This window comes from Schistosoma haematobium, chromosome 1, assembly GCF_000699445.3.
Source record: "Schistosoma haematobium chromosome 1, whole genome shotgun sequence".
NCBI classification, from domain to species: domain Eukaryota; kingdom Metazoa; phylum Platyhelminthes; class Trematoda; order Strigeidida; family Schistosomatidae; genus Schistosoma; species Schistosoma haematobium.
In genome coordinates this window covers 67,769,387-67,792,152 of record NC_067196.1, presented here as the reverse complement: position 1 = coordinate 67,792,152, position 22,766 = coordinate 67,769,387, and the positions used below count along the sequence as shown (strand labels likewise).

Genomic DNA, 22,766 nt, shown 5'->3' with positions numbered 1-22,766 from the left:
ACACTTTGCTTATCCTTAAAACCCTCAAAACTACTATCTAACCTACTTTCACTTTGTTTGTTAGTTAAGACAGTATATGCAAAAAACGTTTTGTGGTCTAAAATCACAGGATACTACTCATCTTTGACCAAAAAGGCAAATTCACTAAATTTAATTTAAAAATTTTAAAGTCTGAAAACTCTTAAGATAACCACCATATGAACATCTAAAATAGTCCATTAGAAATACTTCACTTATCAGTCAAATGAAATATTATCCGGAAACATTATCTGTTATTACGATGATGCTTGAATTTTGCCATACTTTCGAAAGAATTGAGCTACTAGACGGTTATATTCTACAACACCTAAGCGTGCATCTATGACAAATGAATTGTCACATGTTTACCTAGTTAAGATTAATTTTTTTAGGGCGAAGCAACCCTATATAGATGCTTATTACTCAACTTTCGCCAAATCTCAGTGATTCAACAGCCAAATGAACTTGACATTTATGATGAATACAAATATTGAACCATTTATCTAGTTAGTGGGTACCTTGATAACCTACTTATGGGCGTAAGTGGTTGAGGAATTATCGTACCTCAGAATTTTATATCTTCTCATCTGTCACATTAGACCTGTATAAACATTTTCATTGCCAACAGTATACTCAAATTATCAAGTATATATGACAGCGCAGCTGGATAAGGGCTCATTCTTTAGTGTTTCTAACCAGATAAAAAACTGTTTTACATCTTGTTTAGTTTCATGTCACTTCTACTAAACCCACTGAATTAGTGCTTGAGAACATCTACTTCTTATTTCACAAAGGCATAGATGAGTGCGCTTGTGTTTATACGGCCAACTGACGTCATTATGCTTATCCATCATTTTTAGTATTAAACAGACTTTATTTTTTATTTAAGACGACATGTATCTCGGTGTACCACCACTTTATTTACTGACAGAAGATAAATACTTCATAATTAACCAGAAATAAAGGTCGTTTGTAAAAGCCTTAAAACAGTGAATATGAGGCTCAGTTTTCTATTAGAACGTTACGAAACTATTTTATAAAGAAGTAACATTGGTTAATATCTACTCATCAGTTACTTCATATACCTTTGATTGAATAAATACATAAATGATTACCATTCGTTTCCAAACTAAAATGTACATAAATGGTTTCATTAATACTGTTCCCAGAGGCAGATCAGTCATATTTGTAAGCGTGGTTCCGCAAGAATAAACGCCCCTATATTGTGAAGAATGAAGGTATGTGAGTAATATAAAGACAAGTTGATCCTAATGTAGGAAAAGCTCAGAACAATTATTTAAAAATCCAAGGACAGACTGACAATTAGGGCTAGATCTCCCATTTATGTTATTGCCCGTAATAACAAGATAATTTGTTGTAAAGTGGATGGGTTTTCTATATTTTGTATATGTGTTTTATGTTTTCGCCTAAAATTTCAGACCTAACTATAAAGTGCCCCATTTATTACATACTTTATAGAAATAACTTCTCCCCGTTAATGATTTTTACAGCGCATTACATTCTATGATGATTTTAAATCGTTAAAAAAGCAGCATTTTTTCCTCTAAACTTTTTTATTAATATATATTGATTCACAATTTAAGTTGATACATGTTAGTTAATAAAACATTTGCAGAATATAAACTTCCGCATTGTTATGACTGCTATATATTTTATGAGAGGTTTGACCTCACATACTCAGGAACAACAACTTTAGACACTTAAGTAAAATTACCATCACATTGTCCTGATAAATTTTGACTATGCTGTCATATACAACCTTGACTATCCTAGCAGAAGCATAAATACCTCATTCCCAACTACTGAACATACATTATACGGTGTATGAGTCCATGAAATTATTTTTTGTATCACTAGAGAAATTACTGACAATATTTTAAGATGCATTTTCAACGTGATCTTATAGGACAATGCCGTTGATACGAAAATATTAGGAAAATCTAGTCAGCACAAGTACCACTTGACCTTTGTTATTCAAAACTAATTAATCTTTAAAAGTCACAATTGTTTACCCAAGTTATGGGTATCAGCGCTTGAGGACAGTTAAACCTTTGGTAAGAGGTAAGAAGTATATATCTAATTTATAATTATAAATATAGCACAATATTATGTTTAAATATGATTTAAACCGGGAGTTATTACATTCTGGATAACAGTTGTTAATCATAATGTGTTGGAAATCTATTTTATTCCCTTGTGAAACAGACTACCAGCGAATAAACAAGTATTTCCGTAGTGTAACCCAACCACTTTCGTCCGTATCTTTCCCTCTCATCTGACTTATATTATTAATAATTCTTGGAATTTTAGATCTGATAAGACAAATAGTACTAGGAAGACAAACCTTTGATTCCAAAGTGTAAATAAATTCGTACAAAAACTGTTGAGAAACGGTATATATATATGATGAAACACATCTTTAGATTCTTATGATAGAATGCTATAGTATGAAAAAAAATAATTTCGTAAAATCTTATATCGGAATCACATTCCCACTTTAAAAGAATATGAAACTTCACTGATTTTTATATAAATCTTATTTTAACCAATTAAGCCGGTGTAATAAATACGTTATCAAAACAGTTTGCTTGCAAATAAATTATATGATTTAAACAATTATTGAAATGACAAACAACTTATATTTTCGGACGATTTGAAAAACATCTTAAATGGAATTTTCCAGATAGAAACGTTTTTATGTTCCCATTAAACACTGTTCGTATAAATCTCACGAATCTTTGAATATTGCTATCAATCAGGTTTTCATTTCAAGCTTTAACACCAATGAAAGCTTTTTATGTTAAGTCTTGACTCATAAATGTTTCTGAGCCTATATTACACAAGATTCAACAGTCCTAACGAATCTCTTTAGAGGTAAGTATCTCAGTTCTCTTAAATAATTTTTTCCTTATCGTTCCATAGATTCTCGAAATCTTACGTTTACACATAAATAATTTCATTGTGATAAAATTTCTTTTTTAATTAGATTACGCTCTTATACCGGAAACAGCCTCTAATGTGTGATTTAGCTTCGAAGACATCACATGAAATACTATCTTACTTAACTAAGCAACAAAGTTATGTAAACAGTTCTAAAAATGAAAACAAATCAGATAAGTCCGAAGATATCAAAGTAACTCATACTAATTCCGATTGTATTAATGATGTCCAATATTGTGAAAGCACAAATTATCCAGAAATGCATTATAAAAAAATTTCATCACCAAATATTATTTCAGAAGCCACAAACATAAATGCCTCTCATGAAAAAAGCAAACAAGTTCAAATAAATCCTCAGGTAGAAACACAATCTAAACAAAGTCCTTCATCTAATTTACGTTTAAGTTTACCGGGAATGGATAGTGATTTTTCTAATAAAAATAAGGAAACATATAGAAGCTGTCAAACAAGTTACAATTCCCAAAGTCAATTCGTATCAAGAAACTGGTTAGACTCAGATGATAACAGTAGTCAGTCAGAAATTTGTCACTTTCCCAAAACGAGTTATTCAGTACATTGCTCCTCTGAAATGAAAAATGTTGAAACAAACCGAACAATACTTAAAGATACTAATAGGATGACATTTTATGACAGGAATCATATAGATTCCATATTCTATTCCCCGGATAAGGTAAGTTGAATCTCTTTGTTTTAGTTGAAAAGCGGTCTTTTTCTTCTTGATTTAATATGTAAATTGACAAATGAATTTAAGAAATGGTGCTGACGATAATATTAGTGTAGCATTTTATGTTCTTCGATTATCATATATTTCTAAAAGAAAATATGAAAGAAGCAAACAGTTTATTTTCATATCATATGACGGAAATTAGTCGTGAAATTCTAGCAAAAGAAACCAGCAACTAAACTAGTGAATACAAGGTTTCTGTACTAATTGCCCTTCAGTATAATTATTTTTAACTTAATAAATCATTGCTTGGTTTCGACCTTAGTTCAAACACCAACATTGGGGTTTTGTTACATACAGATTACAAGTTTAATATAAAAGGAAACATTGTAAAATGGAGTCAAGAAATTATTCATGATGGTGGTAAGACACTAAAATAAGAGCCAATATATCAACAGTAGTCTATTGATCCATCTGAATAAATAAAATTTAGTAAACTAAACATTTTCTACATAAAGACTGAAGATTCTCCACCTCGGCTTATAGGATTTAATCACCATTAAGAACTAAACAATTGAGTATTTATTACTACCACGTGATCATTTAGCGCATATATATATATGTGTTGAGAGACAGTAGTGTACGGAGTAGCTTGATGATAATACCTCTAGTTATGACATGGGTGTGCATTGCACAAGAATCGTCAACTGTCTTAGGATTGTAGACATACCTTATTTCGAACTTACTTTTGATCAAAATATGATTTAGGTGTTGTAGGAATAGGAATATATTACTACTTCATAGTTAGCTTCATGTTGATACAAATCTCTCAGTGAATACTAGTGAAAGCATTACTAATAATCTATAGGTTCGTATTTATCATATTTAAACTTGAATTTAGGTGAGGTTCTACTATTTTTATTATTTGTAGAAAACTTTTTTTGTATGAACCTTACATAAATAACTTCATCAAACGTTTTGTAAACACAATATGTTTCACTTAAAAACTTGCGTTTCGAAAGTACATGAGTTTACGAGAATATCACTCAAGATTACTCAGCAGCTAGTGAAAAATGGGACTAAAAGATCATCCAGTGTTAAATACAGTTTTATGATGCATAACAAATAATGATGATGAAATAATGTATTTCTAATGTCCCAATGAGTAGAAAACTGAATTTTTAACGTTTCACAACTTAATGTAAGTCGCTTCTTCAGCGAATAAATAAATCAGATTTAAACAATACAGAGAAGCAAAGTAGAATAGTTGGTACAATCAGAAACAGGTTTAATGATGTTAATGATATGTTACTCCTATTACGGTGATTCTATGTGAATTATACTCATGCATATTTTTGTGTATATTGTTAGAGATAAAAAAATGTAATCAAGTGTTTTTTAGTATTTTCGGAATTTCTGAGTAATTCTGTTTATCACAGACATCGGTACCACTCTAAATACAAATGATATAATTTTTTTGGAAATCTGAAATCAAAATTAAGGTTAGGGGAAAGTTACAGTTTTCTGTTGTTTCAAACTGATCTCGTTTTGTCTTGAGTTATATGAATAATCTCCTGAAACTTGGGATTTATTTATTCCATTCACAATCAATCAGTAATACAACTCAACATTCATTCGTTTCGAATTCCGAGTCCGTACAAAAAGACTTTGTTTTGTTGTCACCATATATTTCCCACAGATATTCAAATTGACTGAATCAATTTGATCAGCTATAACTAATTCATCTTTATGCAAGTATAGTACTATTTCATTTATGAGTAGTTCAGTTCATTCAGAAAAATCGTCAACCTAATGTGGCTATACGAACATACATGTTTGTAACGAGTTCGCTTGATTGTAGGTATAGATTCATTGAAGCAATAATTTCAACTTCTAAGAGATTAATCTACTGATGGAGAAATGTCCTACAGTAGTGATATAAATATAAACAAGTTAACGATTACAACACATTACAAGTGATGATTACCACATTTTTACTGATAATTCAGTTAGTTCACGTCAACCTACGGTTTCTCAGCTGATGACTTTTAAATATTTTGGAACGACTTGGAAACACTGTAAATGATATCTACCATTTTCAGTTTTAAATTTCCTGATGGACATAAATAAGAAGAAGTTCCTTTCCCAATCATATATTTCATACTACTATATTTGTAGTTTATATTCGTCACCGACTGATCTCGTTTGGAGTACCATGGAAAACCATGGAACGCCTAATTGTATCGTCCTAGTTAGAAACTTTTCACACTTTATATATCACATCTGATAACAAATGGAAATCTCACATGAATGAGCAAAACCTTTAACTTGAAGAGAGCGGATTACGTTTATTCTGTAGCTTAAATCACGAACTAATCCTAGATAGATGACCATTGGAAAACTGTAAGCACTGAACAGCCATTTCGTGGGCTTCCACCACCCCGCCTGCGGGAATCTGACTCAGGACCTTCAATCTCACACGTGAACGGTTACCCTCCGAACCACTGAACCGGGATCCAGCGGTGTTAATATCTTACTTCATTCGACAGGTGGTCGAGTTACTCGACTGCATACTACAGAGCTTTGTAATTGCTTTTAGATATGTGATGTGACTATTTTGCAATATGTAAGAGCTTATTGACCAGTCAGCTCCACTTTTGAGAGAAATAGAGAGAAATAAATGAAATATACCGTTTGTAACATTGCAGTGAAGAAAAAGTGAAAGAAATGACAAATTCAGAAAGCTATTTTTCGGGGCATTATTTGCCTTAACTTGTGGTCTTTAAATTACTAACATTTACTTGTGTCCCTGCTCTATGATTAGTCATAAGCTTCCGGTTAATCTATATAATATTGACATATTTTCATTTATTTCAATCTTATCGTAATTTATCCACGATCCCCGTGTTCCGTTTTGCAGTCTAATTCTCTAGTCTGGGAATATACTGTAGTTTTTATTTATTACGTGCTGTGGTCGGTGAGTCATAAATTTATTTGTGTATACGGCTGAGTTAAGATGATTGGATAAACAGTTTTCTGCAATGGTCATCTCTTGTCAATCAAATCATACCACAACGTCGAACTCACAAGATTGGACTCTCATAGTTGCACCAAGTGAACAGACACACTAAGGCTGAAAGCTGGTTACGACACAACTCATGTTACGTATTTAAGTACAGACTGGCGGGTAGATAACAAGGTCTCAAAATATCCAGAAACGAGCTAAAGTCTCAGAAAATCATTTACATGATTTTTCATTTCTTTATTCTTTCCTTCGTATTAGACACTAAAGAAGAAATGCTAATTCGGCAAACAGAACTCTCCACTAAACCGAGAAGACATATTTATTGTTCTCAGATCGAAAATTGAACTTATCGGCGTTTTAGTATTTTCCATAACGTTCACTTTTTTCTCCGTCGAATTATTTTTTCAATTTACTCAAAACTGAGTTTGATGATTCACTTTTAGAAATAATACCTAATACAGGCAATTTATGGACTTTCATTTTTGGTAGAGAACACAATTCTGGGCTACTGTGTAGAAATCTTTGAAAATACTCTACAAATTCATACAGGTATGAATGAGCTATTCATACTTAGCTACTGAACTAGCAATCTGCTGTTTAAAAATATCGTGCTTGGCCACAATGTAAGAGGGAATTTTAACATTTCTTTCTCTTGTTTCTAGGTATTTGCGCTTTGCTTATTTGATTTCAGCTATCTATGTAAAATTGGTCATTCTTTGCATTAGATAAAATATTCCCATTCTTTCTAAACTGATTTTCATCTCATTTAAACTTCAACACTTGGAACCATGTATTGTTTCTAACCAAACAAACTGTCGTTTTGTTGACTCCATAAACACAGAGAGCTGCCAACATGTAGGCAATTCAGATGGACTGTAGTTAAAATGGATACAAGTCCCAAAGTTAATTCAGTTTCATAATTGTTAAGATATTTATGACCGAATCATTTTAGCTGAAGCGTTTTCTTAAACTTGTACCTTCGCATGGAGTGCACTTTTGAATGCCATATATATATATATATATATATATATATATATATATATATATATATATATATATAATTTTGTTCCGATACTTAAAATATTTGCACATAAAATTTGTACGCAACCAATGAGATTATGCAATTATATGGTTCATTTATAACTAAAACTTATCACTAAGGGCAACGATATGTAGCAGTTAGCGTTGTTAGGTTACATAACCTAAGGCATAATTTAGTCGAATGAAAAACGAGGTAAGCCGAACTATTTATTACCTGAGAAACATTATTTCTTTAGAAGTGTAAATTATCAAATAACAATATACATTCACCACTTTATCTGTTTCATTGTTACATTAATCACGCTGAATTCTAATGAGTGACATAACACTATCTGAACCATCAAAACGTCGTGGTGAAGTAAGTCATTGTTTTGAAATTGTTCATTATGACTAGTCCTCTGGCACAACATATAATACGTTCGTAATGCACTAGGTATTGCAGTGTTTAGTAGATGGATTTATCAATGAGATTGATTTGCAATACCAAAAACCAATACAATTTTTTATTTCATGTTCTTTGTATTATGAGATAGATGAACTGAATCGGTTGTGTTATATGGTTTTATGAAGTGATAATTTCATTTGATGTATTCAACTTATGAATGTTGTTGAATTTTTATGGGTTCACTGTCAAAAAGTAACCTTTCATTGGTCTGTATGTGATACTTTTATCAGTATTATTTCTTATATCCTAAATTCTCAAAACATTATGTCATTACATACGTTTATTCGTCTCTAGAAATTTGTGTATTTTGCATACAAAGATCAGTAATTGCAAGCAGAATAAATGAAGACTTGGTGAATTTCTCTATATCATTTGAAAACTTATACAAATACTCACAAATGTCATGATAATTTGTTTACAGTAGCAAGCATTTTCGTAAAAATCAACTAAGAATTTATAAATGATACAAATGAAGATTATAGTTCGAAATTAGTTCTCAGGAAAAAAGTAATCCTGAGAGATGATCACCGTACACGCAGATGTGATGTAGTTATCATGAAAACATATCACAATCTGATGGTATCGATGTTAGCAACTAAGAACGTATATAAGTGGAAAACTTCAAGGCTAAATCGAATGTTGAGGTCATCGCCAAGTTAAACACAAAGGTTTATTCTAATTCTATCTTTCTTTCAGTAGATACACTTCGGACGTATTTATATGCAGAAATCCTTTATTAAAAGCTGTAAAGTGGAGTGGGAAAATGTTCACTGCATAAACAATATGACTATAAATCCAGAAACCAGAATTTTCGAGATGAGAATGTCTAAGATCATCATCTTTACTTACTCATCTAATGAAGTAGCAAGATATCGTAATAAAGGAGATGAAGTTAGCTTTCCTAAAAATATATTTTAGCCCAATAGCTGAACCTTGTTAAGCGACAAACTACCTTCGAGGTTAACTGAAAATACTAGCTTTGGGGTATATTCCAGATGTTTGATAATAAATGTTGCATTTCTCATCAAGCTACTTTCTGTCCAAAGTTCAACGACTAATTGCTTGCTCTTTAGAGTCTTCATTAATGGATTCGTAATTATCTGGTTACATGAAAACGTTGGTCGTGGATATGAGAAATTTAATAAAAGTTACATTTTAATAGTGATCGTTATAAATTTTGAGCTATTCCGAATAAAGTCTACAGGTTTAGTTCTTCAGGAAAAGTTTATTACTGTTTTGCTGACTTTTTAAACTTTGAATGTAGGGAAAAGTTCCTTCGTAAATTTATAATAATGAAAGAACCGGTTAATACAATATGATAAACAACAAAAAGCTGTACCCGTTTGTACAAAAACTAGGGGACTAAAATATCTTTGTGTGTTGTAATAATTAAATCGATCAAATGATGAGATAATATATTCCCTCCTACTAGAGATGTAATTTAGATAGTAAGATATTGAGAAGTAGGATTATATGAGTGTATTCAATCAGTAATATAACAGTTTACCAATGAGTTTGTATGCTTAGATTATTAAAAATGCCGATATGAAGCCTTCAAGTAATTACAGGACATTAACTAAATATATGGATGGAGCATTCATAATGTTCATCTCCACTACAAAACCTCTTTACACAATACTACATTTTCATTCACACACCAAAACAAAGAAATTTATTAAGCACTTTAAATTCCAAGCATTAACCATACTGTTATTTGATGGATGCTCTTACTGATTACAGACTTTAGAAACTATTTTCTGACGTCATCCAGAATTAGTAAATATTCCAGTATAATTGATAGTAAACTGTAGTTAAATACACACCACTAAGAAAAAGCTAAAGTAACTATCTAGCACTTTCTACAATGAGAAGTAAAGCCGTTTTGGCAAAATACAATGATAAAGACTATGATAAACACATCTGTTACGAATACCGATGAGAAACAATGAAGAATGCTGACTGTACATCATTCAGTAGTTGTCAGTGAATCTATTAGAAAAGTGATAAATGCTATGGGTAATTCGCTTAAATAAATAAGTCATCTAAAGATCCCCATCATATTAAAAGACTAATATTTGAACAAACCCACGACCTATCAGTCTCACGCTCGAGACGGCCGTCCAGTGCTTCCAGGTTTTCCATGGTGGTCTAGCTGTAATTGACTTAGGAATTCAACTGTTAAATTAATATAATATCCACAAAACCTATATCTGATTATAAACAAAATAGAGTGAAATTGTTAGTATTGATATGACTCATATAGAATGTTAACTTGAGCCTGCATATATGTAAGTGAAAATTTAAGAACCATGATCACAATAAATATGGGTCAGATAGGGTGAGAGAAATAATAGTGCAATTACAATTCGGTCAAATGTTTAGTGGAGGACCGTATAATGTGAAAAGTTAGTAAGACGTAATAAGGAGGAATGAATGCGAAGTGAATGAATCATGTATTGGGGTGTAATTCAGCTAATTGTCATTTAGACAAATATCTAAAATCTATAAAAAAGACCACAGAAGTTACCAAGTAATTCATCTAGTAGTAATAGTAGGTTTTCAAGAATATCATGCTCTATTATTGTCACATCTATTAAACGGATCTGATTATTTATTCAGTGAAGTACATGAGTAGTTCATTTCTTAACATCAAAAAAGACAAACTGATAAGTACTTTGTTCGTAAGAAATTTTACTTTCGTTTGACTTATTATATTCTTTCTATAAACTCCAACGGACTATCGAAACTGGCTTTTTGAACAAGTAAACTTACTTAAAAATTCTCTATGGCTAACTGGAAATTTGTTTATGACATATTTTCCTGATAACTGATAAACTGTGTTTTAAAAGTTCTTAAATAAAATAACAATAAAGGTGGTGAAAAGTATTGAAGAAAAGGACAAGTTAGTTGAGAGATAGTAATGTATCAGTTTGAAAACCATCAGGGTAGTTAATCATTACATATATATAATGTTCCTTTATCTTCCTCCGTAATTTTGTATGATATTCGTCTTACAACAGATCTTTATAGTAGCTCCGATAGTTGTCTTTATGAACGATTCTTATTGTTAAACGGTTAAGATTGGTTAGATTTCTTACCACGTTTTTATTTATCCTTGAGATATGGCCGGGATAATAAGATCATTGTTAGTGTTCTGCAATTTAAATAAACGAGGTAGTATTTTTCGTAACTCAATTAGAATAAAAAGTAAAGATAAAATCACCCTAAATATTCAGGGAACCATCGCACGCTAACTTAATAACGTTTTTAACGTATGATGTGTGTGTATATATAATGTTTCGGATTATTTGGATTATAGTATGAACTAGGAATCCCAGAAATAACGTAATCGGATCAAGAAGTACTAGATAGGCACGAACGAATGTACTGTATTTAGAATTCGAAATCAAGCATTCAACAAGTACACAGGTATCATTAGTTCATTCAAACACCACATCCGGCACAGCTTGAATAGGAGTATAAGTGTCTGTAATTGATTGGACGTCTTCTTAAGTTCATCCTGTGTCTGTCCGACATTGTATTAGATAAAAACTCTGTATTATCTATAGAATGTGCTCATTAGTATTGGAATTAACAACCGAAATCGGAACAGACTCACCTGGAATTGTATACAATCAGCATGTCGGTTTTGTACTGAAATCATTAATATCTAGAATTTAAACCACAGATTTTTCAACACTATCCTCCCCCACGAAATAATGTTGGATCTTTATATCCCCAAGTTATGAGTGATGTGACTTCATTTAAAACATTTTTCACACATTGACTAGAGTAAACATCAGAAGTGAATTTGTGATAAGGATAAACAGCAGTTGATATGAAATCATCCGAATTGTAATAAAAATCGATTTCATTTAGTACTCGTGCTTCGCATTGAACAAGTTTCCCACAAGAAACAAATGCATTATGAGGACAAATAATATTTGATAGAACATCAAGATTTGACTCTTCTGAAATAGTTTTCTCAAATTTATTGAGAATGTCATTGCAGAGTAAAGGATCATTAGAAAAATCATCATCTATCAAGACTGTATCAGGTTTTCGATCATGACTAGGTTCACTCAACATATTTTCTTCAGATTTGCAAGGAATTTCGTCAGAAATATATGAATCATTAGGAAAAGCCATATGTGGTACAATAACAAGAGAAATCTGATAAGTTGATTGATTAGAAACCGTTGTCTCGCAAAGATTATGAGTTTCACTTAACTCTGAACTGCTATATGACCCTACAGTGTCTTTTGAAATCGTTGATAAAGATAAATAATCATTATCAATACTCAACTTAATAGAATCAGAATTACAAGACTCAATATTAGTTGCAGTAAGATGAACAGTAGTATTACAAACTGACTGAAAATGTCCAATATCACCACATTTAAAGCACTTAGAATTACGAAATTTACATGGATTAAAAGAGTGGAACTTGCCACAGGACAAATATTGACCAAACGTTTGCCCATCTTCGTGAACTGCATTGCAATTCCTCAATGAATTATCTGCATAACCTTGAGTATGCACTGGGTTGGGATGACGTAGTAATGTAGTGGAATTTTTTATATCCTCATGAATCGTTTTACGAGATCTTCCTCCTTTACGACATTCGAAATTTGTATACTTAGCACAGTCTAGCAGTAAATCCTTGAGAATTGTATAAGAAAGCGAAATGGGCTTTTCCGGCATAGCCAGAGTTTTTAATAAGCTGTATGCTTCTTTTCCGATGAATGTGAGGAAATGTGCTGCAATATTAACATCCTCATCATCTTCCTTGATCATAGCCCGAATTTCGAACCTTTCAAAGTAATCCTCAAAAGCTTCAGAAGTTGAATGAATGTTTAACTTTTCCATCGCAGGCTCCATTGCGACGCCAATATAATGTTTCGAATTATTTGGATTATAGTATGAACTAGGAATCCCAGAAATAACGTAATCGGATCAAGAAGTACTAGATAGGCACGAACGAATGTACTGTATTTAGAATTCGAAATCAAGCATTCAACAAGTACACAGGTATCATTAGTTCATTCAAACACCATAGTGTGTCACCACCAAACGACTTATTTTTGTTATCATGTACTTCTGGTCATATTCCGATTTCAACATGTTATCTTATCATGTTACGCAACCCTGTTTTACAATTATGAACCTGTATATAACTTCTATGACATTCTTGATTACTGTCCAAGGTTTAAATAACTACATTTTCAGTTTCTTAATAAGAATGATATGTTTTGCGATTTTGTTATTTCTTTTCTTTCGCTAGTACGATCAGTAAATTACTGCTACCAGCATACTTAATACTAATTATCATTAAGAAAAAAAGTGTTCATTTGCTATTATATAGGACTGAGGATGGATTCGTAGAAATGAGGACACTTCGTTGAACCAGTCTGTTATTTCAATGTTTGTTTATCTATCTAATTCTGTTTAAAGACTATGTCTGAACCTATTTTACGTCATCAAATAATGCAGTCAATTCAACAGTATTATTCATAATTATTGTGATTTAGATTTTTTTATTCCAAACTCGTTTAGAGAAAAAGCAATTAGAATACGGAATGATAATAAGCTACATATACGTAGTGTATGCAGATAGTCATAATCAAATGACTTAAAGTGTTCATCTTTGGATTCTCTTTAATCAATATAATTTATTGTATTTCATTTCCAGATGACATGAAACATGTACATCTTTATCAGTTAAACTATTTTATGTTGAACTCAACGAACAACCTTTTTTGACATCTAACTAAGTAACGTACTTTGTGCCAGTTAGTATCTTCCTACTAAATTAACTTTTCAAAGGAAGTATTTAACCTACTATTTACTTTGACCATTATCTAACAAACAATAATTGGTTGACCGGAAAGCGAAGTACTCTTTAGTTGACACTCAAAATTTAAAATATCTTTTCTGAAAGCAAGTTGTAATGAAAATAAATTTTCTATTTCTAAGTGTGACCACAATAGTTTGTTTGCACTGAATGGTATAAAGTGGAACTTATATTTTCATTTTATCTAACCACTTTGAAACAAACAACAGCAAAATATCTTCTACTAATATGCTTTGACAGATGAAATAAAAATATTCTATAGACTCTAAATAGAGTGAAATAATAACTATTTTAGTTAATCTTATTGTATATAAGTATTTTTAGGCATTTTGTGACCGGCTGTGTGTAGTATTATATGAAAACATTCCAATATATATATATATATATACTCCCATACCCAGTAGATATTATTTACTGTGTTAGTGCATATAATCATCTATCTTACTGAGTCTCAAAACACATTGCCTAGGAAGTAGATATGTTCTGATCACGTCCAGTTGATGTTCAGGTTCAACATTAGGTGGATAAACTAAAAATTACTAATTTTGGTGGATATTAACATTATATTCTAAGATATTAATAGTGTAATTGGTGATCAAGAGTTTAAATATTTATTGATATTTCATTTAGGATTTCGGTGAGTCATGTGAAGAAGATTCTATTGCTGGATTGAACATCCCATCAGTTACTCATAATTTAAGCTTGGAAAATCGTGATTTGAAGAGGAAGTTAGATGAAGAATTATCTACTTACAAACAAAGATTATCTGCTTACCAGGAAGGCCAGCAACGTCAGACAAACCTTGTTCAGCGGCTCCAGTCTAAAGTGAGTGGAGGTGTTAATGAAGATTTCTTTAAAGTAAACAAGGTTATTTATTTATTTTATCTAATACTACAAACTAGTAAATTTTTCGGTGCATAGGGTATAGTCCTCCATCTTTCTTATCTAGGATCGGTAGAATGCTTGTCGAAATTCACTCTCAAATAATACTGCGACCAACTTAAGCTACAAATAAGCACGAAAAATTAATTATTTCTTTTCGTTTTCTGCATACTATGGGGGCGATATGCGACTATGAAAAGTGACACACATGTATGAAGCACATCAAAATAAGGGATGATACAATAAGTAATGGAAAACAAATCGTTAAGAAAACAAATGTAATTTTGCTCAAATAGCATCCTTGATACCTCCTAAATTACTCACAGAACTTCACAGTCAAACGGTGGACCAGACGTTGGGACTGATTATCGTTCTTAATATTTTCAACTTCTGTTCAGATTAGATTAACGAGTTTGTCATTTTCTGCCAGCATCTGGTTTATACATAACGTACTTCACTTGTAAATTTTGCTTCAAAAACAGTATCATATGGACTTGGTGAGGGAATCCATGTTATCCTAACAGAATTTACGGAAATAAACATACTTTTACGAAATAACGACTACATTAAATTTACTCAACTTCTTCAAGTATTGTGGTAACTAATTTATCAAATCGCTATATTGTCATACGCTGATTACACAATGAGAACAGATATGTTTTTAGTATCCCATTACAATCTTGATAAAAAATTGTCAGAAAAGACCAAGTGGAATGTTAAAATCCATTCTTCTTTTGGTTGGATTTTCTCCAGCTCGGTTTAAAATGTGTTAAATATGTTCTGCAAACAAACGCATTTTTCTAAAGGGACAGCATAGTGCTAACGATGTTCCAGTGTTGAAATTTTCAGTCTGCGAGATATTTTCAAGGAGTTTTATTTGTTTTACATGAGAAAATGAGGGTTGGTGGATGCAAATGTTTCAAAATATCTAGTTATGGTACTTTGTGTTGTATGTAAACATTTTTTCAGTATATTTTTAAATTCTAATTCAGTTATATATTTTATTGTCATTTATGATAGGTTTTACAGTACAAGGAAAAATGTAGAACACTTGAACTTAAACTACAGATAGCCGATACGGAGAATCAAAACAGAAAAGTAATTTCACTACCTCATAACATTTTTAGTATTTCGCTAAAGTATTTTTAGGACAGGTTGTTATTGAATTTAATACAAAACATGGTAGATCTATTGAGGTTTGAGCATAATGGCCTTGTAATTTATGCTCAAAAGATAAGGAATTCTATGTATTTGATCTGATTATTCCTCTAAAAATATAAACCTTAGTCTTGGTTTCATTCAAATACTGAGAGTACAGAACTTATCAAGTAACCCATGAATTATTAGGTAACATATGTAAATGAAATTAAAACATATTTTGTCATCAGACAATTCAAAATGAGATTCGAGAGATTTTATACTATTTTGAAAAAGGGCATTTATTAAACCTTTTATTGACTATAAAATAATGGAGGCCTTTCCTGTAACTTCTTTATTGACACAAAACAATCTTCATATTTATTGTAAAATAATGAGATCTTTTCGTACATAATCCATAAAATTAAAACAATAGTACAGACACACATAGACACAGTGATATTTGATAGGCTAGATCCAACGTAAAGACAACCTGAAATTTGTATGATCTGTCTTCAGAATCGTATTGCGATGAAACGTTTCGATAATTTGCCTTTCTATGTTCACAGTTTACTCAAAGTATATTTATTGACCAGATTTTGATCTTCAATGAAGTAACTTAAGTAGTTGTTTGTCATGATTTTTATTCATGACTGTTAGCCCCAGTCAAAATAGAGTCCGGTATAGATGTGCTGCAGCCCAAGCTGTTAAATCATTTCAGCACACCTAGATGAAATCAGAAAGATGAACAACAAAAAAGTCGAAATAATATAGTACCGATGATAATGGAAAAGACTAGACGTTAAGATTATGGTTTGAGACAGGATGTATGTGTGAAAGAAAACTGCGACTCAAGATTTAGATTAAGGTAGAAATTTAACGCATAAGCCTTATTGTGGCCGATCCTGAGCTGTATCACCCAACGTTTCCAACCACTGATCGCGGTTACCGCGTGAACCTCAACCGCGTAGTTTGCATTTAGCTAACATGGCTCAAACTTACAGTCAATGACTTCATCGACTGGTGTCGTATTGTCCGCTAATACCTTTCTTTTAACTAACTACTTACTTATTTACTCCTGTTAACCACAACAGAGCATAAGCCGCCGACCAGAATTCTCTAACCCACTCTGTCCTGGCCCTTCTCTTCTAGTTCTATCCAATTTTTGTTAAATCCTTTCATGTCTGTCTCCATTTCTCGGAGTAATATGTTCTTTGGTCTTCTCCTCCTCCTTTAGCCTTGAGAACTAACTACTACACCAGTCATGATAGTGTGTCGAATTCGGCAACGGTTAAGCATTCGTAATATATATCACAACCACCTCCGTCGATAAAGATTTACCACTTCGTCAACTAATTCCTCATCTTTGCCTAACACCCTATGGCTAACGATAATACGGCTTACTCGATCGCTCGATGAAACTCAAGCAATACTTTGAAGAAACCTATGATCAAAATTCGGTAAATTGAATATGTCTTCTACTTTCGTAGACCATGTTTCACATCCACAAAGCAATACAGCTGGATTACTGCACAGTAAACTCGTCCGTTGTTTGGCAAACGGACCACTCGTCTGCGCCAAAAGTTGGTAGACATCAAGCAAGATTTCCGCATCTGTATGAAGATTTCGTCTAAAACCAATTCACTGGGGTTGATTTGGTTGGGAAGACTAACTTTTTAGCTATCCCTGTTGAACAAACATGAATGTACAGTGCTTAATAGATTCCTGAATCTATACCAAACCGGTGTAACGTGCATTGAAGATATGTACAAAGATATCGTCTGGTGATACCAATATTTTTATATAAATAAGTATACTTATATATGTAGCAAATATACTATAATGACTTGTGTGTGAAAGTCTATCTATCTTCTACCCAGGATGAATTATTTAAATCGTATGTGGATAAATGTCCTTAATTTCACATACTGTATGCTTAACAGTTAGTAATCATATCGTACTAAAGAGTAACTAGATTTAATTGCTACAATATTATCTTCTGAGTATCAAATTGACCTTAATTTCTTATTAAAGCATCGAAATGCATGAGTGTAGGTGATAAGTTTTTGATGGGGTAATAAATAATTTTAGAGTATAAGGTTAGCCCGCATATCTTCATTATCATTTGTTTGTAACATTTCGTATTATTGCCACATAAATTTATTGAAAACAAATAAATAGACAGTACAAAATTCCTTAGCGCTAAATATTATTTTTTTTCATAGTTGAACCATCCTAGTCAATTACACACAGCGGTAATAACAACTTACCTAATTGTTCGAAAATTAATTAATGAAAACAAAGTCCGATATAATTTACTTATATTTTTGTAAAAAGAAAATAAGTCAATAATTTGTAGTGATTAGTGAAACACGCTTTTACTTTAATTTTTATCATTAAAAATATCCAATAGTTTGTATGATAAATAAAGACTGACAATTTTAGTGAATTTTAAAGATAAAATAACTATAGATTTTGACTGATTTAGAACTAACTATTAAAGAAATAACAAAATTCTTGTTAAGGATAATAAGTGACAAAATTGAAAAATAATCTTAACAGATAGAATCTATTCATGTTGTTTCTACTTTTTCTGAAAATCAAACATACTCTTATTTAAGTTGGGCCTATATCCTGTTTCTACTAAAAATGTTAAATTTAATGTTAATTATCAAATAAATGACATCTTAAATATATACTATATTTTGACGATTTTTCTACCATCCCGATAACTCAAAATCATTTATTTTATAATTTTATGGTTTAGTGGTTAGAATATTGTGACATGATTTGACTATATACTTCATTAACCCTTTATATGGTCCTAAATCTGACTCCTATCTGGATCAACGTATGAACATGCTATAAATATAAATCTTTCATTTGAGTCCGGATATTATCTAGGCTAACCCCGTTTGTATGACGGTGGTAATAAGAAGTCAAATACTGGTGGTGTTGGGGGAATTTATTCCAGGCATTTGTTTATCCAGATAGAGATCCATAATAAGTGGCTAAGTGAAGGGGAAAGAGAGAAACGAAACGAAATGACGCACAATAGGGAAGGCGTGTGAGCCAACTCTAACTAAGCGCGACTCAATAATTATAGTCAGACAAAAATATGTCACAGATATGTGGTGATTAGGGTAAGGCATTAACTCACACGCTCATATAAAAAGTCAAGGTTAGTAAGCGAATAATTGACAAGGCCAAACTATGACGCAAGAAGAATGAATAAATTGGTTTGTCTGGAATAACAATAATCCCTTCTCCAAAGTAATTACTGGATATCAGAATGAAATAACAAATAATATTTGTTCTGTGAGTTGACACAATTTACAAATCGCCTGATCGTGTGAGATCAGACACAATAAAATTCAGATTATAAGATATGTGAACACATGCCTGAATGATACGCTAATAAATGTCATCATGCAATACATTTGTAATTTAATGCTTCTTTATGTAGATATTTGATTTTCAAAATTAGGAATATTCCGCACGTCATTTAGTTTGTCGTGTAATTTATTGACGGTAAGTTGAGAAACTTTATTCTCATTAAAAGAGCATGATACTAATTAGAAATAGTAGATGCTTCACAAAAAAATTTTTTTCAACAACAAAATAAATTATCGCTAATTATATTAACTATTAGGAATCGTATAGATCGGTATCATATCAATGGACTTTTAAGCTGACATTCTCACCTCAGTGTTTTGATTAAAGGTAGATTACATAATGTGAATTAAATAGTTCGCTTTCCAAACTAATTATCAAGATGACGTTTTTTAAGTAACTTTTACCTGGTTGAGTTATTCTAATCATTAACTGTTGATTTTTCACATTTTCTAATTTTATACAATTATAAACAGTTTAAATCACGAATCGATCTAAGCTAGACCACCATTGGAAACCTGGAAGTACTGAACGGCCGTTTCGTCCTAGGATGGGACTCCTCAACAGTGCACGTTCACGACCTTAGGTCTCGCACGCGAGTCCCATATTAGGATGAAGCAGCCATCCAGTACTTCCAGGTTTTCAATGGTGGTTTAGCTTAGGTCGACTTGTGAATTCAACTGTTAAAATCCTACATTCTCCAGAAATTTCCGTGCTAACAATTATAAGCACTATTAACCAGACAAAAGTCGAAATGGTTATTAAATTTTTCGAATAAATACTTAGTAACAAATGTTAAATACTTGTGTCTGCCACCGTTAACAAATATTTTTTACTTTTTATGAATAATCCTTCATTTATCTTAAGGCTGGAATGGATGAAAATACAGCTGAATATGAGGCGACGCTTCTGAGACTTGAAGAAGAGCAGCAGAGGTATGTTACCATTATACATGATTGAATGCACAAGTTACTATGGCCATGTTTGGAAACATAATATTTGTTTTTTTAGTTATTTCGATGATATAAATAAATGTGGTTTTTGAGCTTAAGCGTAATTCATTACTATCTTACACTCCATATCGTCGTGAAAAAGTAATTTTTACTTGCATAAAATAAGCTCCCATTTTTTGGCATTTAGGTCACAACGCTTTATCTCAAGTACATTGAATCTAAAACGTTTACCACAAATTAATAAAAAATAGCATATAAAATTACTGAAGTTTTGCTTTTAAAATATTTTACTTACAATGATTACATCCATTTGATTAGATTCTTTTGTGTTCATATCACAGGGCTTCAACGCTTGCTGGTGTAAATAGCATGCTTCGGGAGCAATTAGATCAAGCCACACATGCAAACCAAACGCTTTCCTCCGATTTACAGCGCATTAAGGAGGAAGCATCTCGTTTACGAGATGTTCTTGAACGACGGGAAGCGGAATGGAGAAACGAAGAAGCTGCTTTCAATGATTATTTTACAATGGAACATGGGAGACTCCTTGCCCTCTGGAGAGCAGTCGTAGCCTGCCGTCGTCAGTTTGTTGAAGTCAGGGGTCAGGTAGAACGAGAAATCGGATCTGCTCGGGTGGAACTATCCAGAGTATCGAGGATATGTCAATCTGCTTGCGAAAATTTTGCTTCTAACTTGCGCACAATGGAAGCTAGAAACATGGTAAGCTTTTCACTTTTGTTGGCTAACTGTTTTGGCTTTCTTTCGCAAGTAATCTGTTGCACACTGCCAAAAATTATGAAATATATTTGAAAACATCCATTATATAACTATGTTATATTTTAGAAACAAATATATCAAGTAAGTAGAGGTTTACGAAATAGTGAAGCATTCCACTTTTTCTCAATTAACAGTCAGCTTGCTAAAGTTAGCGGAACATATCCATACACGTTACTTGTTTTTTGACCCGAACAAGAACATTTTTTGTACCCTCATATTATTCGAACAAATAATAATTTCACTGACCATCAGTAAGCCTCAATCCTACTGCTATAAAATTTTCTGCATTTAAGTTTTATGTGTTCCAAAATCACAAATAAGAATTAGGAATACTGTTTTAATTATCTCAACTGATATGATTTCAGATACTGATGTGTGGGCGAAAATGATAATGATTGGTTGTTTGCTTAGCCAGACTTGTAGATAGTCTGACAGGCGTTAGACGAGTTACATATTCTCCTGTCCTTATTATTATTATTGACTGATTTCTGATTGCTGTTGGATTGTGTCGGCTTTTCGTCAGTTTTTGGTGTGGAAATATATTTATGATCTCAGTTGACTTGAAGTGCTATAGAATAGGTACTGGGAGGGAATCCAGTGTAGATATCCGTCTAAGGTAAGTTAACGTCCCATTCGTGTAAACGTGGGAAACCGGGCGTTATAATAGATACTTATGACGTAAATTTCTGTGCATTACTGTTTGCGCAAGCCGAAAACCACTGAAGAGTAGAAAGCTCTTAGTAAGTTTTTCATTTCTAGTAAAAACATTTTAATAGATGGTATACTTAAATGAAGCTCTTCCTGTGGTTCTTCTAGAGTTACTGCTGACCCCGAGTCCGGGTAAAGGTAGAGGGTTGGGATGGGGTCGGCACCCCATCTCGTAGAAAAAAGTCTTGCTAAAAAACGCCAACCAGATTAGACAAATCAAACCATTTAAACTCTGCCTTGGAAATTAAGGGAAAAATTTTGGCACTTCATTGTAAAAGCCGAGATTCTACGGAAGTCATGAGTCCGATGCTCCTTCTAACAACCAGAGCGACAATTTTTATAGATATATGGAACATCCAGACAATGTGGGAGACCGGGAGGATCAGTCAAATAGCAACGGAAATTAAGAGATACAACTCGGCAGTACTTGGAATCGGCGACACCCGTCGGACCCAAGCTGGGCAGAAAAGGCTAGATACAGGAGAGATGCTGCTATACTCCGGTCACGAAGAGGAAAATGCTCCACGCACTCAGGGAGTTGCTCGGATGTTGTCCAAAGAAGTACGAAATGCACTTATGGGATGGGAATTTCATGGATCGTGTATTATCAAAGTATCCTTTAAAACAAAGAAGAAAGGAATCACAATGTACGTTATCCAATATTATGCACCCACAAATGATGGCAACGACAAAAATAAACATCAGTTCTACTCGAGGCTGCAATCAATCATAGCGAAGTGTTCAAGAAAGAATCTCACCATCCTGATGCGTGACCTAAACGCTAAAATTGATATGGACAGCACTTGATATAAAGATGTCATGGGACGACATGCAATGAGAGAATGGAACTAGAATAGCGAGAGATTTGAGCCTTCAACAAAATGGTT

The 22,766-nt window shown here is 32.4% G+C and overlaps 1 protein-coding gene across 3 annotated transcripts in view; it reads left to right on the top strand.

Annotated features, from left to right (window-relative positions):
• Nucleotides 1–22,766, top strand: part of MS3_00001939 (uncharacterized protein) — a 69,625-nt gene that overhangs the window by 2,358 nt on the left and 44,501 nt on the right. The window contains exons 2-6 of one of the 3 annotated variants that reach the window (XM_051209459.1): nt 3,026–3,670; nt 14,660–14,854; nt 15,932–16,009; nt 20,309–20,376; nt 20,736–21,114. In XM_051209459.1, the coding sequence (XP_051074917.1) occupies nt 3,056–3,670; nt 14,660–14,854; nt 15,932–16,009; nt 20,309–20,376; nt 20,736–21,114 (1,335 nt within the window). In that variant the 5' untranslated portion in view covers nt 3,026–3,055. Of the gene's footprint in view, nt 1–3,025; nt 3,671–7,132; nt 7,682–7,771; nt 8,089–14,659; nt 14,855–15,931; nt 16,010–20,308; nt 20,377–20,735; nt 21,115–22,766 lie in introns of those variants that run through there. The other 2 variants (XM_051209460.1, XM_051209461.1) reach the window with 2 other exon arrangements.